Genomic DNA, 14,840 nt, shown 5'->3' on the forward strand with positions numbered 1-14,840 from the left:
GTCAGACCCAAGCTTGGGCTCAGGAAGGAGGCAGAATGCCCCAGGAAGTCGTGGGTCAGCACGCAGTGTCTACATCAAGCCCTCCTTCTGCCCGTACCCTCAGCTTCCCACGCTTGGAGGCAGTGCGTTTCCGATGGGAATGTCCCCAGCCAGAGGTCCCCGGCAGCCCCCAGCACAGAGCTGCCCTGGCAGCTTCTGAACCTTCCCCAGGAGTCTGCTGCCTCTCCTGGGGACCTGGCGGGGAAAGGCCCCAGGACGAGCGTCTGACCCTATAAATCTCTGGGCCAGGCTTCCCAAGACTGCTGGGAAAGCCTGTCCCTCTCCCTGGAGCAGAGGGATCAAGATAGCCCGTCTGTCCGTCCGTCAGTCTCAAAATCATTCCTTAAAATAGCAGAGGTTGTCTGGGCCAGCCCCCTCTGGGCAGGGGTGGAGTATGTGTCTCTCTCTCTGCCTGGTTCTGATCGCAGGGTGCTCTACCCCTCCCCTACTTCCTGCTCCGTTTTTCATGGGTTTCCTATTTGGCTCTGTCCCTGAGCGGGTTTCTCCTTTGGGTGGAAGTTGGAGGCACAGACATCCATATTCCTGAATTCCAGAACAAGGAGCTGGTGGTTGTGCCAGAGCCGGACACCTTCCCCAGCAGGTTTCCCCTCCACGGGAGAGGTGATCCTGACTGCTGTCTCTCCCTGCTGTGCCCCTCGGAGATGAAAGGCTTTTTTTTTTTTTTTAATATTTTATTTATTCGACAGACAGCACAAGTAGGCAGAAAGGCAGGCAGAGAGAGAGAGGAAGGGAAGCAGGCTCCCTGCCGATCAGAGAGCCCGATGCGGGGCTCGATCCCAGGACCCTGAGATCATGACCCAAGCTGAAGGCAGAGGCTTTAACCCACTGAGCCACCAGGCGCCCCATGAAAGGTTTTTCTCCTGTTTTTTTTTTCTGCCCGAATGAAGGCATGGGCAGGGTTGGCTCCTTCTGGAGAGTCTGAAGGAGAATCCTGGCTTTAGGTGGTGGCTGGCCATTCTTGACTTTCTTCGTCTTGTAGACACACCCGTCCTGTCTCTGCCTCCTCCTTCATGGGGCCTTGTCTCTGCACTTCTAATCTCACTGTACTTTTCCCTCAGAAATAAGAACAGTGGTCATGGATTTAGATAGCTATCCTAAGTCCAAGATCATCTCATCTGGAGATCCTTAATTACACCTGTAACCTCCTGATTCTAAATAAGGTCACCTTCTGAGTTTCAGAACAGACATATCTTCTGGAGGGGTGGTGGTGCTGTGACCTTGGACAGGTCACCTACTGCGCTCTGTTTTCCTCATCTGTAAAATGGGGGTGATGTTAGTGCCCACCTCCAGGGCTGCCATGGGAATTAAATGGGTCATGCTGCACCAAAGGAGCTCAGCGCAGGCGCAGTGAGTTACAGTGAGCACTCTGGAAGGGGGAGCCACTGAAGGCATTGTAGGTGGTGGCTGTTTCTTTCCCCCTGGGTCCTAAACTTTGGGGTTACAGTGGTTTCCCTAAGAGCAGTAAAGAATATTTTTCCAGGGGCGCCTGGGTGGCTCAGTGGGTTAAAGCCTCTGCCTTTGGCTCAGGTCATGATCCCAGGGTCCTGGGATCGAGCCCCGCGTCGGGCTCTCTGCTCAGCAGGGAGCCTGCTTCCTCCTCTCTCTGACTGCCTCTCTGCCTACTTGTGATCTCTGTCTGTCAAATAAATAAATAAAATCTTTTTTTAAAAAAAACAGTATTTTTCTATTCACCACTTTTTTGCTGAGATAAAGGAATGGTTAGAAGAATCCCAAGCTGACTTCCGGCTCAGTGCAGAGCCCGATTGGGGGCTCAATCTCAGGACCCAGAGATCAGGATCTGAGTTGAAATCAAGAGTCAGATTCTTTTTTTTTTTTTTTTAAGATTTTTATTTATTCTTCAGAGAGAGAGGGAGAGAGAGCGAGCACAGGCAGACAGAATGGCAGGCAGAGGCTGAGGGAGAAGCAGGCTCCCTGCTGAGCAAGGAGCCCGATGTGGGACTCGATCCCAGGACGCTGGGATCATGACCTGAGCTGAAGGCAGCTGCTTAACCAACTGAGCCACCCAGGCGTCCCAAGAGTCAGATTCTTAACCAACTAAGCCACCCAGATGCCCCTATATCCTTCTTTTTAAGACACAAAAGGCATATTGCCATCTTTCCTAGCTATTTATTTTTTAGCTTAACGTATCTTAGAGTTCTGCATCAGTGGGTAAATATCTGCTTGGTCCTTTTTACTGGCTGCCTAATGTGCCCTTACATGGCCACACCAGTGTTTAACTATTAGAAGTTGTTTGATTAGCTTGTCTTCAGTAGATGGACCAGTCAAATGGTTTGCATCCAGTCTTCCACTACTGCTGATGTTGTTACAGTAGACCAACTTAGGCGTCTGTCATTAGTCACATGTGTGGGTATTCCTGATGTGGATGTTTCTGGAAGGGTGTGGAGCAGCCAGGAATCAGAGCAGAAGACGGCGGTATAGGTACGAGTCAGTGCAGTTGGACTGGAAGATGAGACTCCGTGGGGATGGAGTTCTGATGCAGAGGGAGAGCGCTCCGTCTTTCTGTCTTGTTCCTGGGGTCCTTCTCCCTGCAAGGGCCTCCCCTTGGCCCTCAGCTCAGGGGTCAGACTTGCCTGAATGGAGCGTCTCCACACTCCCTGAACATGGTGCCCGCAGGCAGCTGAGGCCTGTACTGCCACCTCAAGGTGGAAAAACTTAGAGCAAGAAAGAGGAATTAAGTAGTGTTTTGGTATCTCTTCCTTTTGTTTTGAGGTTGTGGCTCAAATGAGTCACCAGAATGCCCATCTGTAATCTGAGAGAAGAAAAGGACTAATTCGAGGTGGAACAGCGTTCATGGAACTTGCCCAGTCATTCATGTTGCCTTGTGGTGGGCCTAGACCTTCCCTATGTGATAGAATTCCACCCTCTAGATATGGTCATTACTGTCTGCTCTATTCCCCAGTGACACACAGGAATGGCCTTCTCCAGTACCACCCATCCATCCATCCACCCACCCACCCAACTGTCTGTCCATCCATCCACCCACCCACCCAAGTGTCCGTCCGTCCATCCATTCATGCATCCATCCATCCATCCATCTTCCCATCCACCCATCCACCCACCCACCCAACTGTCCGTCCATCCATCCATCCACCCATCCATCCACCTTCCCTTCCATCCAGTCAACCATTCATCTTCCCATCCATCCATCCATCCAACAATATAATTGAGCACCAACTATGTGCAAGGTACTGGAGATACAATGTTAAACAAAACATATAAGCTTCTACTTCCCCAGTAAAGCTTACTTTCTAGTATAGGGAGATAGACGATGTGGGCTCAAAGTGATATTTCTTAGACTGGGTGAGACAGGCGTGCTGGGACAGATGTGTGGATTTGAGATCTGCTTCTTAGGAAGTGGATCCTTCTTCTATCCTAGAGGCCACTCCATACTGTGGTTCCTTCTTCCCACCTCGACCTTAGCACAGCTTCTTCATGGCCTGGGAATAGGCCTCATGCCTTTTCTTGGCTTGGTCATGCTGGTCTCCCCAAACTGCCTTGTCCCCCAATGTCTTTTCTAATCTCCTGCAGCTATGGCCCCTCAGGACCCATGTCACATTTCCTATGTGCTCTCATACCTGGGAAAGCAGGAAGAGCCCTCCCTCTGACCCACGGTGTTTCAGAACACTGATTGGTCACCGAAGTGGCCATGTGACTTTGGGCTACCTAACTTCTGTTTCCTCAACCCCAAAGGGGGAAGGGGTCAAGATCAAAGGTTGCACATGGAAGTGTGTCTGGCCCAATTTGGGTTCAAATCCTGCCTCATCCACTGTTGCATAACTGTGGGCAAGTTGAAAAATTTCTGTGTGTCTCAGTTTCTTCATCTGTACAATGGGGATAAAAAGGCCTATTTCATAGGATACGCGAGGTCAAATGTGTGTTAATGCAGGTCAATGCTTAGAACAATGCATGGCACCGAGAAGGTGCTAAGTATTACGTACTATTATGTGGTACTTTTAGGGCCAGCATCATGCCCAATATTTGGTAGATACCCTTAAAGTATTTGTTGAATGAATGAATAAACAAGTCAGTTTTTCATATGTATATCAAGCGTTCCCATCAAGAAGCCTACTTAAAAAAAAAAAAAAAGCCCACTTCTTTTTTTTTTTTTTAAGAGTTTATTTATTTATTTGATAGAGATCACAAGTAGGCATAGAGGCAGGCAGAGAGAGAGAGAGAGGGAAGCAGGCTCCCTGCTGAGCAGAGAGCTGGATGTGGGGCTGGATCCCAGGACCCTGAGATCATGACCCGAGCCGAAGGCAGGGGCTTAACCCACCAAGCCACGCAGGCACCCCAAAAGCCCACTTCTTCTAGGGTTAGGGGTGGTTTTTTTTCAGAGCTCACCAACTAAACTTTCTATATCAGGAGCTCAGGGCTTGGGAGCTGGGGTCCGGAAACGGAAGGAAGCAAGGTCCAGAACTGGTTGCTTCTGCCTAAGGGCTCCATAGTCCTGTGGGGCACAGACACCAGCAAACAGAAAGAAGCAAACCTGGGACAGAGCATTTGGGAAGCGCAGGTGCTGTGGGACCAGGGGTGTGGAATATCGCCCCGTCTTGCGGACAGGCAGGAACCATGGAGTGGTCCTGAATCTCCATCTGGGAGGGACCTGGAGGCAACAGAGAGATTGTGGAGGAGACTGGAGGCTCTTCTCAGGGCTTACTCTCTCCAGCAAGGTTGACAATTTGTGATAGCTTGACAGTGTTGAAGGAGATTGACAGCCAAGCCATGCCGTGGTTCCATCGCCGTAGGGAAGGCTCCTTGGAGGAGGTGTCATCCTTTTTTTTTTTTTTTAAATGTTATTTATTTATCTGAAAGAGAGAGCATGAGCAAGAGTGCAGGCAGAGGGAGACGGAGGCGTAGATTCCCCGCTGAGCAGGAAGCCTGACGCGGGACTCGATCCCAGGACCCTGGGCTCATGACCTGAGCTGAAGGCAGATGCTTAACCAACTGAGCCACCCAGGCATCCCAAGGAGGTGTCATCTTTGAGGCTGAGGGACCAGGAAGGGGCCAGAAAACAAGGGAACAGCCTGAACAAGCAGGAGTATGCTTGGGGTGGGGGGTGGGGGTTTCCGTTGGGGCATCAGAGTGAAGGACCCAGGGGTGTCAAGGCTGGGGAGTCTCAGGAAGCCTTGAGTGCCATGCTCAGGCCTGTGGGCTTTATCTAAGAGCACTTTCTTTTAAAAAACAACTTTATTGGGCACCTGGGTGGCGCAGTTCCTTGAATGTCTGACTCTTGGTCTCTACTCAGGTCGTGATCTTGGGGTCCTGAGACCTAACCCTGTGTCGGGCTCGGCATTCAGTGTGGAGTCTGCTTGAGAGTCTCTCTCCCTCTCTCTCTGCTCTGATTTCTCAGTTACGGTTAATTTGCCAGCAGTCGAATTTGTCGGTGACTCTCCCCATATCCCTCATAGGGCAGGAAATGAGTTCCAGACCCTGGCTCCACCCTCTGAGGCCACTTTAAGAGTAGAAGGTCAGGGCGCCTGGGTGGCTCAGTCATTAAGCGTCTGCCTTCGGCTCAGGTCATGAGGGTCCTGGGATCGTGCCCCGCACCGGGCTCCCTGCTCAGTGGGAAGCCTGCTTCTCCCTTTCCCACTCCCCCTGCTTATTTCCCTCTCTCACTGTGTCTCTCCCTGTCAAATAAATAAATAAAATCTTAAAAAAAAAAAAAAAAAAACCAAACTTGGTCAGTTAAGCCTCTGCCTTCAGCTCTGGTCATGATCCCAGGGTCCTGGGATCAAGCCTCACATCCAGCTCCTTGCTCAGCGGGTGCCTGCTTCTGCCTCTCTTTCTGCCTGCTGCTTCCCCTACTTGTGCTTGCTTGTTCTTTCTCTCAAGCAAATAAAATCTTTAAAAAAGGGGGGGGGCACCTGGGTGGCTCAGTGGGTTAAGCCTCTGCCTTCAGCTCAGGTCATGATCTCAGGGTCCTGGGATTGAGCCCCACATGGGGCTCTCTGCTCAGCAGGGAGCCTGTTTCCCTTCCTCTCTCTCTCTGCCTGCCTCTCTGCCTACTTGTGATCTCTGTCTGTCAAATAAATAAATAAATAATCTTAAAAAAATCATTAAAAAAAAAAAAGAGTGAAGGCGATCAGTAATGTCTGCTTAATCACCTTTCATGTCACGATGCCCTGTGTTCCCCACCAGGGTCCTCTGGTGGTCAGCAACATGACCCAGCACTTGATCTAGGAAAGGAATGTATGGAGGATGGTCCGGGGGCTCCCGGACGGGGTGGGAAAGCTAGAAAGCCAGCCTCAGGAGTGGCAGGGAGGGGCTTCTTGGGATCTGGGGGCAGGAAGTAGGGCCCCTCGGGGCTCTGTCCGTCCTTGGTGCTTCCCCGCCCTCTGGGCTGGGGGACCCAGTGGGGACCAAGACTGTATCTGATGGCAGGGGTGAGATGGAGAGCATGTGTGCTAGAGGAACATGGGGTGCTGTTCTTCCCAGGACAGGATACACTGCATTTTCAAACCCAAACTGTCAGTTACCCTATATTCCAGATGCAGAAACTGAGGCACGGAGGGGTTAAGACTGTTTGCCCGAGGCCACAGAGCTAAGAAGTGGCTGAGTGGGATCCCAGTATGCTCTGTCTGGCAGAGTGGGCTCCCAGGACACCCCCCCACCCCACAAGAGCTGGAGGGGCTGGAAAGCCCACTGCCTTTTGAACTCATCAGGCTCCAGCATCTTTCCGGGATTGCTTTCAGGACTTGGGGGTAGGGAAGAGTGCTGAAAGGAACCGTACTGTCCTCTTGGCTCTGCTCGTGTCCCCTTCACCCTGGGTGATGAGCCCAGCAGGCCCCTCGCCACTTTGATGGGGCCAGTGTGCAGGAGTTTGGGGGGCGGAGCGCGGGGAGGAGCCGTCTCCAGACCCTCAGCTCAGACCTGATTCTAATTCATGGCCTTTTTTCTTTCTGTTCTCAGATCGAGAGGACCAGTCCATTCTGTGCACGTAAGTGGAACGCCTTTCTTGTTTGTTAATACGGTCGAGATCCAGCCTGCTAAAAAGAAAAGTCCACGAAGGCAGAGCTCTTTGCTGACCTTCCCAGGGGCCTCGCTCATATGTGGCACAGAGTAGAGACGCACTTGACATTTGCTGAACGGAAGTCCTCACAGGGAGGCAGGCACAACCAAACCATCAATAGATACTTGGTGCAGTCTTGTTCTACACCATCCCCCTTTCTGAAATGAGCATTTAGTGAGCACTTATTGTATGCTAAGCCCTGAGTTATTTACAGACAATTCCACTGGGCGCCTCCCCTATGGCCTGGCCAGAGTTCCCTCCCAAGCAGGCCTCCTACTTTGATGCCACCTCCCTTATCCCTTCGGCTGTTTTTGAAGAAGGCACACTTCTTGGTAAAAGCCTATAGGATTTTGATAACGCAGTGTGGTATTGAGGGGACACAGATAATCTCAAGAGGGCAGCCCTTGTGGTTAGGTGGTGGGGCCTTGGAGACACAGGGCTAGGTCTGCTTTCCTACTTCGCTGCATGCCGGCATTTCTTTCTTGGGCAAAATGGGTATGTCTGCAAACCTCAGTCTCCTCATCTGTAGAATAGGGCCATCAATTGCCGCCACACCCTGGGCTGGTTGGGAAGATTGAAGGGGCCATGTCAGGGGAGAACTTAGTATGGTTCCCGGCCCGTAGCAGGTGTCACATCCTTGTTGGCTGGTTGTCTGATGCAGTGGTGGTGCTCTGTGGGGGTTTTGCTGAGCCTTGCTTGCTGGAGGCACCGTGGGGTTCCAGAGCAAAGCCCAGGCTGAGGAATCAGAATCCTGGCTGCTGTGAAGCTCTCTGCTTGCACAGATCCAAGAATCCCTGAGATAGATCTCTGTGATTTTAGGCCAGGAGTCAGGAAACTGTCCCCCTAGGGCCAGATTTGGCCCTCTGTTCTTACAAATAAAGTTTTATTGGAACACAGCCACACCCACTCGTGTCAGTTTGGCTTGTGGCTGCATCTGTGCTGTTAGGGCTGAGTTGAGTATGCACAGCAGATCATCTGTGCGCCTCAAGGGCTCAAATAGTCACTCTCTGGCCCTTTGTAGAAAAAGTTTTCTGACTCGCGGCTTCAGGCAAATCAACGAACTTCTCTCTACTTCCTTTTGCTCTTTTTTTTCATTCTACCCTAAAGACAAAATAAAGAGTTTTTAATTTACATTAAATTGAAATGCAAAATGCATTTCGCAAACACATATATTTTATATTTAATTTTTTTTGTAACTGTAAGAGTAAAGCAGATAAACACCCAAAAGTGAACAATGGGAAAACTTCACCCACAGTCCACTGCCAAGTTTGGCCCCAGTAAACCTTGGTGTGGCCCCTTGTTGCTGATGTTGCCTTGTTGTTGTATTTCTAGGCAGTTTTAAACATGAGTGTGAACTCAATCGTGCACATACATGTTTTTCTCTTGTTTTTTTTCCTGCTTGACTTCCCACTGATGTCCCATTTCCGTGTTATTTACAAATATCCCTTCTGATGACTACGGACCCTCTGTAGAGTTAGTGAAACCCTTGACCAGACTCCAAGTGTGAAGTTCTTAGGTCACAGAGAGAGACAGAGAGAGAGGGAACACAAGCAGAGGGAGTGAGAGAGGGAGAAGCAGGCTTCCCGCTGAGCAGAGAGCCCAATTTGGGGCTTGATCCCAGGATCAAGGCAGACGTCCCAGGCAGACGGTTAACGACTGAGCCATGCAGGTGCCCCCTCTTAGGTCATTTTAAATTTTATCTTCAGGGTGACTGGGTGGCTCAGTGGGTGAAGCATCTGCCTTCAGCTCAGGTCATGATCCTGTGGTCCTGGGATCAAGGGGTCCTGAATCCAGCCGCATCGGGCTCCCTGCTCATCAGGGAGTCTGCTTCTCCCTCTCTGATGCTCACCCCCAGGGGTGTTCTCTCTCTCTCTCAAATAAATAAATAAAATCTTTAAGAAATAAATAAATGCATATTATTCCCAAACAGATATATGATGATGTCCTTCTTTGTGGGCAGAACTTCCTCTGTGACTCCTCAGCCTCTGTCTTTGAGGATGGAAGTAGGATCCCAGAAGCAAAAGTTGCCTCTGGTCTAAGGCTCTTGATTCTGGAGTTTGGTTTGAAGAAGAACTCACGAAAAAAGAAAAAGAAAGAAAAAGAATTCATGTTTCCCTGACCTTATTTGCCTGGCACTGTGGTTAGGATTTTGGCTGTGTGTGCACATTATTGTTAAATTACTGTTATTATTTAAGTGGAATCACTTAAAAAAACAGAATATTTTTGAAATGATTTTAGATTTACAAAAAGGTTGCCAAGATAGTGTCGAGAGTTCCATATCCCACCTGCCAGGTCTCCGTTTCTCCTATAGTAACATGTGACATCGCCACATGTGTCCCACTAAGACAAGAACCGGTATGTTTACTAATGTCCTGTTTCATGATCCCATCCAGAATGGCATCTCGTCGTCATGTCTCCCTAGACTCCCCTGGGCTATGACAGTTTCTCAGACTTCCCTTGTTTTTCATGACCTTAATGGTTGCTTTCTTTTTTTTTTAAAGATTGTATTTATCTATTTGAGAGAGAAAGATGGAACAGGAGTGGGGGAGGGGCAGCAGGAAAAGGAGAAGCAGGCTTCCCGCTGATTAGGGAGCCCCGCATGGGGCTCTATCCCCGAACCCTGGGATCATGACCTGAGCCAAATGTAGATGCTTAACCGACTGAGCCCCTCCGGCACCCATGATCGTTTTGAGGGCTGAGCGGGGATTTAGCCGAACACCCCTGTGTCTGATGTTTTTTCAGGACATTAGACTGGGGTTACAGGTTTTGGGGAGAATGGTGCCGAGGTGAGGTGTCTTCTTCATCCCACCATTTCAGGGGGAAGATCCAACCCACATGACTCTAATGTGACCTGTCCTAAGTGATGTTAAGCTTCATCACCTGGTTCACGTTGGGTCTGCTGGGTTTAGTCATCATGTCCATGTCAATGGTGGCTACCCCGGGCAGGTTATTTGGGGGACCATGGCTGCTTAAAACCAGCTCAGGTAGCCCTGGGGTGCGGGTCCTTCTAGACTTTCTGTCCCCAGATGTGTCTGAACATCCGTTGCTGAATGACTGGCCTGGAAGCCTGATGGCCTGGCCTCACTGGTGGGGCAGGGGGTACTCCTGACTCAGTGGCCAGATTCCTGACCCCAGGGTGCAGGCCTTTTGGCAGAAACACATCTGGGTGACCTGGTGCATACAGAGGTTGAAGAAAAGGCCCTTGGTCTCAGCTCATGGGAAGCCTGAACTGGGCTGGAACTGCGCCCACCCCGGCACAGGGGTCCTCAGGCTGTTTGTGGACTCTGCTGACTGACAAAGTAAAGCGGTGGGGAGCTCTCGGGTCCCTTTGGCCCCTAAGTGACGCTGTGACAACACTCAGCTGATCCAAGTGAGTCATCATGGGGCCATGTTGGCTCCAGAAATAGGCCAGATTTTCATGTCAGGGGCAGCCAAGGAGCTAGACGGATAAGTAAGGAGTCTGGGACCCAGCTCTGCCGTATTTCCACAGAAAGCCACCCACCCTGTCTGAGCCTCAGTTTCCTTGCCTGTAGAATGGACAGCTGCACCCGCCTCACAGGGCGGTTGTGAGGAATATATGAGTTAGTGACGGAAAACACCGAGCATGGCATCTGATGATGTCATTTAGCACTCAGCGAACATAACTGCTGCTTGCTAGATGTTTTTGGAAATGTGGCTTCACTGTCAGCCATGCTAAGCGGAAGCAAGGAGAAACTTGGGGGGGCTGCGGACAGGCAGTGAATAGTAGCGAGTCATAACCCTGATAAGCTGTGTTCATGATTTTCTTATCTTAATGCATCTTTTAAGCCTGGTGGGTAGATCTACAGCTAGCTACAGACATTATTGTCTCCCCAGACCAGGATTTATAGATGCTAATGCCTCGGAGAGGCTGGCGGTAACAGAAAGGGGTGGATGAGGTCAGGGGTGACATTAGGGAGTGGTGGGGACTGTGGAAAACTGGAAAGCTCACACGCATTCAAGGGGCAGCTGTGATCCTGCTCCAGACGACGTATGCTGTGAGAGAATGCTGACGTGCTGTTCCCAGAGCTGGTTGGGATTTTCTCCCTCTCTAGGAGGATCCAGAACTCTGGGTTTTAGAAAACACAGTGGTTGTGTTTTGCACATGCTGGTCTGCCCTTGGCTTTTCCACTCTACAGTGGATCTTGGAGTACGTTCTCTCTGATCACACATAAACCAGCCTCCCTCCTTGAGGCTGCCCAGAAATGCTGTGTCGTGTTTAACCATCCTCTAGTGATGGTAGCTGTGATTGTTTCCAGACTTTAAAAAATATGCATAAATGAACATAAAGACACACACACACAATCGATCCTTATTATTTCTTGAGTCCATATTTTTTTTTTAAAGATTTTATTTATTTGATAGAGATCACAAGTTGACAGAGAGGCAGGCAGAGAGAGGGGGAAGCAGGCTCCCCACTGAGCAGAGAGCCCGATGTAGGGCTCGATCCCAGGACCCCGAGATCATGACCCAAGCCGAAGGCAGAGGCTTTAACCCACTGAGCCACCCAGACACCCCTCTTGAGTCCATATTTGCAAATTCACCTACTTGCTAAAACCAGGACACACAGAGCCAGGAAACATTTGAATGGCCCAATGACATACACATTCCCAGTGGAAGAAACCCCACCTTTGTGTTCCAACTCCCTGACTGTGTCCTTTCGGTGCTAGATTTAGTACCACACTGTGTGTTTGTGACTTGTGTTATTGATTTCATGTTAATAATGTACCTACATTATAGGGTTTGCCTGCATTTCGCAGGGCTCCTTTCCTCCTCTGGGCTACCCAACAACAGCCACCTCATGTCCCCAGCCCCCATCATGCCGCCCTGATGGAGCAATCACAGACCCTCGGATGACCTTGATTACTTACTCGTTTCCTTGGCTAGTGTCTCCCTCCCTCTCCTGGAATGTAAGCTCAGGGAGGGTGGGACAATGTCCTCGTTCCCCAGCACACTGCCCCTGTACATGGCCAGTGCCCAGTGAGAGGGGTTGGCTATAGCCATTCAACTGTCGCTTGCCAGTGTGTCCAGTCCCCCCTGAACCATCAACAGCTTAGCTCTCCTTTTTAAATTTCTTTTGGGCCATTGTCAAAATCAGCCCAAGTGACTCGAGCATTAACCTGTTGATAGCAGGGTATGAGCTTTGAAAAATAATCAGTGGTTGGGGCGCCTGGGTGGCTCAGTGGGTTAAAGCCTCTGCCTTCGGCTCAGGTCATGGTCTCAGGGTCCTGGGATGGAGCCCCACATTGGGCTCTCTGCTCAGCGGGGAGCCTGCTTCCTCCTCTCTCTACCTGCCTCTCTGCCTACTTGTGATCTCTGTCAAATAAATTAATTAAAAAAAAAATCAGTGGTCAAGGTAAGCCCAGGTGGGACTCACAAATTTGCTACAGATGTTAATGCAGTCAGTAACTGGAAAGTGAGTGAATGTAATGTTTGGAGCTGAGTCCTGTGGTCTTGCATGTAGTTCATGCTGTGTGAACAAGTCGGGAACCCAGGTGAGGGAGACATGGAGAGGTCCTGGATTGAGAGGAAGTGCTACGTTCAAGGAGTAACCCGTATGTGACAACGGGCTAGATTTAGAGAGAAGGGGGTGGTGGGCCAGGAGGTCAGAGGAAGTTAGGGGGTCTTCTGGGCCCTGGGAAGGATTTTGAACATTAGTCTAAAATGTATAGGAAAGCGTTGGGAGACCACAGCCAGTGGGCCAAATGCGGCCCTTCACTGTTTTTTGTAAATAAAGTTTTATTGGCACACAGCTGTGGTTGGTTGTTTTCCTGCTACAATGGCAGAGCTGAGTAGTTGGGACAGAGAATGCATGACCCACAAAGCCTAAAGTGTTCAGTAATTGGCTCCTTACAGGAATGGTTTGCAGACTTCTGGCTTGCATAGTGGAAAAATAGGTTGGGATTTATAGTTTTTTGTTGTTGCTGTTAATTTTTTTATGGTGTTATGTTAGTCACCATATAATACATCATTAGTTTTTGATGTACTGTTCCAAGAGTATTTATGTTTTAATAATAGTGTGAATGTTGAAGATAATGATATAAACAGACTATAAGTATTATATAAGCATTAATTTAGAAGTATTAATGTAAGTATTAGGGAAGAAATGGTTATAAGTAATAATAGCTCATCTTTTTGTATATCTGACTTTGTTCTAAACATTTTTATACATATCTACTTATCTAATCCTTGTAACTATCATATAAATGCTTTAACTATACCCATTTTATAGATAAGGAAACCAAGGCATGGGAGTAGTTGAATGACCTACCCAAGGTCACACAGGTAACTGGTTGAGCAGGGATTTGAACTAAGATGGTCTTGCCTTAGGGCTGATTGAGTTTTCTGTGGGCTGATGCTGTCAGGGAAGGAGAGATTGCTCCTACCTAGAGGCAGCATTCAGAACAGAGGCAATGCTTACCTGGGCTTTGCAGGGTGTGTAGGAGTTGGACTACAGAATTGCTAGAGGACCTCACTGGCTGCCGGGGTAGGGGGTCCCATGAGGACCAGGGACTGAACAACTCTGAGACTCAAAGCTAAATTGGCTTCGCTGCCAAGGGCATACCATAAGCTGAAATGGTTTCGTAAATGGTGCTCAACCTTGGGACCCAAGACCAGCCACGTGATGTAAAAAATTATGCAAAATGAAAATGCAGAGCCCTTTACTCCAAAAGTGTTAAGAATTTCAAGATGGCAACAACAGAGTGCAAAGTCAAGCACAGGGCCCTCCCATGTAGCTGGCCTAGCTGGGGTTAAAGGGCCCTTGCCTTTGGGGCAGGACTTGGCAGTGGGGGGATTACAAGGCCAGGAAACCTTATATGGTCACGAGGAGGGAACTGGGCACCAAGTTCCCTACGAAATAGGACAGAGGTTTTGAGTACGTTGATCAGGAAGGCATCTTTACCCCCAGAGTTCAGGGGCCGGAAAAGTAAAGATATTAATGTTTCTAAAGCAGCCCCGAGCACATCAATCTTCAGACACTCGTGGGCCTGGAGCTCTGGAGTTTTCTTTGGCACAGCCTCCTAGGACAATTTATTTTTATCAGTAAAACTTGGAAACTGTTGAGCCAAGCAGCCCACATGGGGAGAAGCAGATTCCCAGAGTGTATGTCCCACTTCCCCTCCCTCATAAGGTCAAAGGTCAGGGCCACAGTCATGGTCATGCCAGTATCTTTGCTGTAAAACATAAGAGGTAGGAGAGGCTGAAAACAAAGGTGGAAAATGAGATTACTGTGGGAAAGGGGACGTTCTGGGGATCTAGCCGCTGTGTGTACTTAGACCTGAATAGGCTCAGCATCACCTATAAAGGTGGCTTCCCGTACTCAGATTTTCTCTCCTTCCTCTTGCTTTGGTCAGAACCTGCCCTTCAGTCTGGGGGTGACATCTGGCAAGCATTCTGTTGTTAGCCTGTAATTATAATATAAGTAATATATCATATAAATAAATATAAAATATAAATATATATTATAAATATAAATAATAAATATCTATAATATACATAAAAAGTAATAGATATATAATGTAAGTTATATATATAAATTATATATAATATATAATATAAATATAAGTAATTCATACTAGGGTGTAAATGACTAAATGGCTTGGTTCATTGGTTCCCCTGGCCTTAGAAAGCTAGTCCCTGGAGGGGTGGGCCTGTATCGTGGAATGACTGGGCGAAAAGTAGTAGAAAGCATCCTGACTGCATTGGAATCAGAGGCCTTTCAGTTCTGACT

General features: G+C 49.0%; 1 protein-coding gene across 4 annotated transcripts in view; it reads left to right on the top strand.

The window, feature by feature from the left end:
- Window positions 1-14,840, top strand: part of MYH11 (myosin heavy chain 11) — a 111,058-nt gene that overhangs the window by 38,855 nt on the left and 57,363 nt on the right. For all 4 annotated transcript variants that reach the window (XM_045072131.1, XM_045072132.1, XM_045072133.1 and 1 more), the window contains exon 4: window positions 6,991-7,018. In XM_045072131.1, the coding sequence (XP_044928066.1) occupies window positions 6,991-7,018 (28 nt within the window). The remainder of the gene's footprint in view (window positions 1-6,990; window positions 7,019-14,840) is intronic.

This window comes from Mustela putorius, unplaced genomic scaffold (genome assembly GCF_011764305.1).
Source record: "Mustela putorius furo isolate JIRA1106 unplaced genomic scaffold, ASM1176430v1.1 tig00004007_pilon_pilon_pilon, whole genome shotgun sequence".
NCBI lineage: Eukaryota > Metazoa > Chordata > Mammalia > Carnivora > Mustelidae > Mustela > Mustela putorius.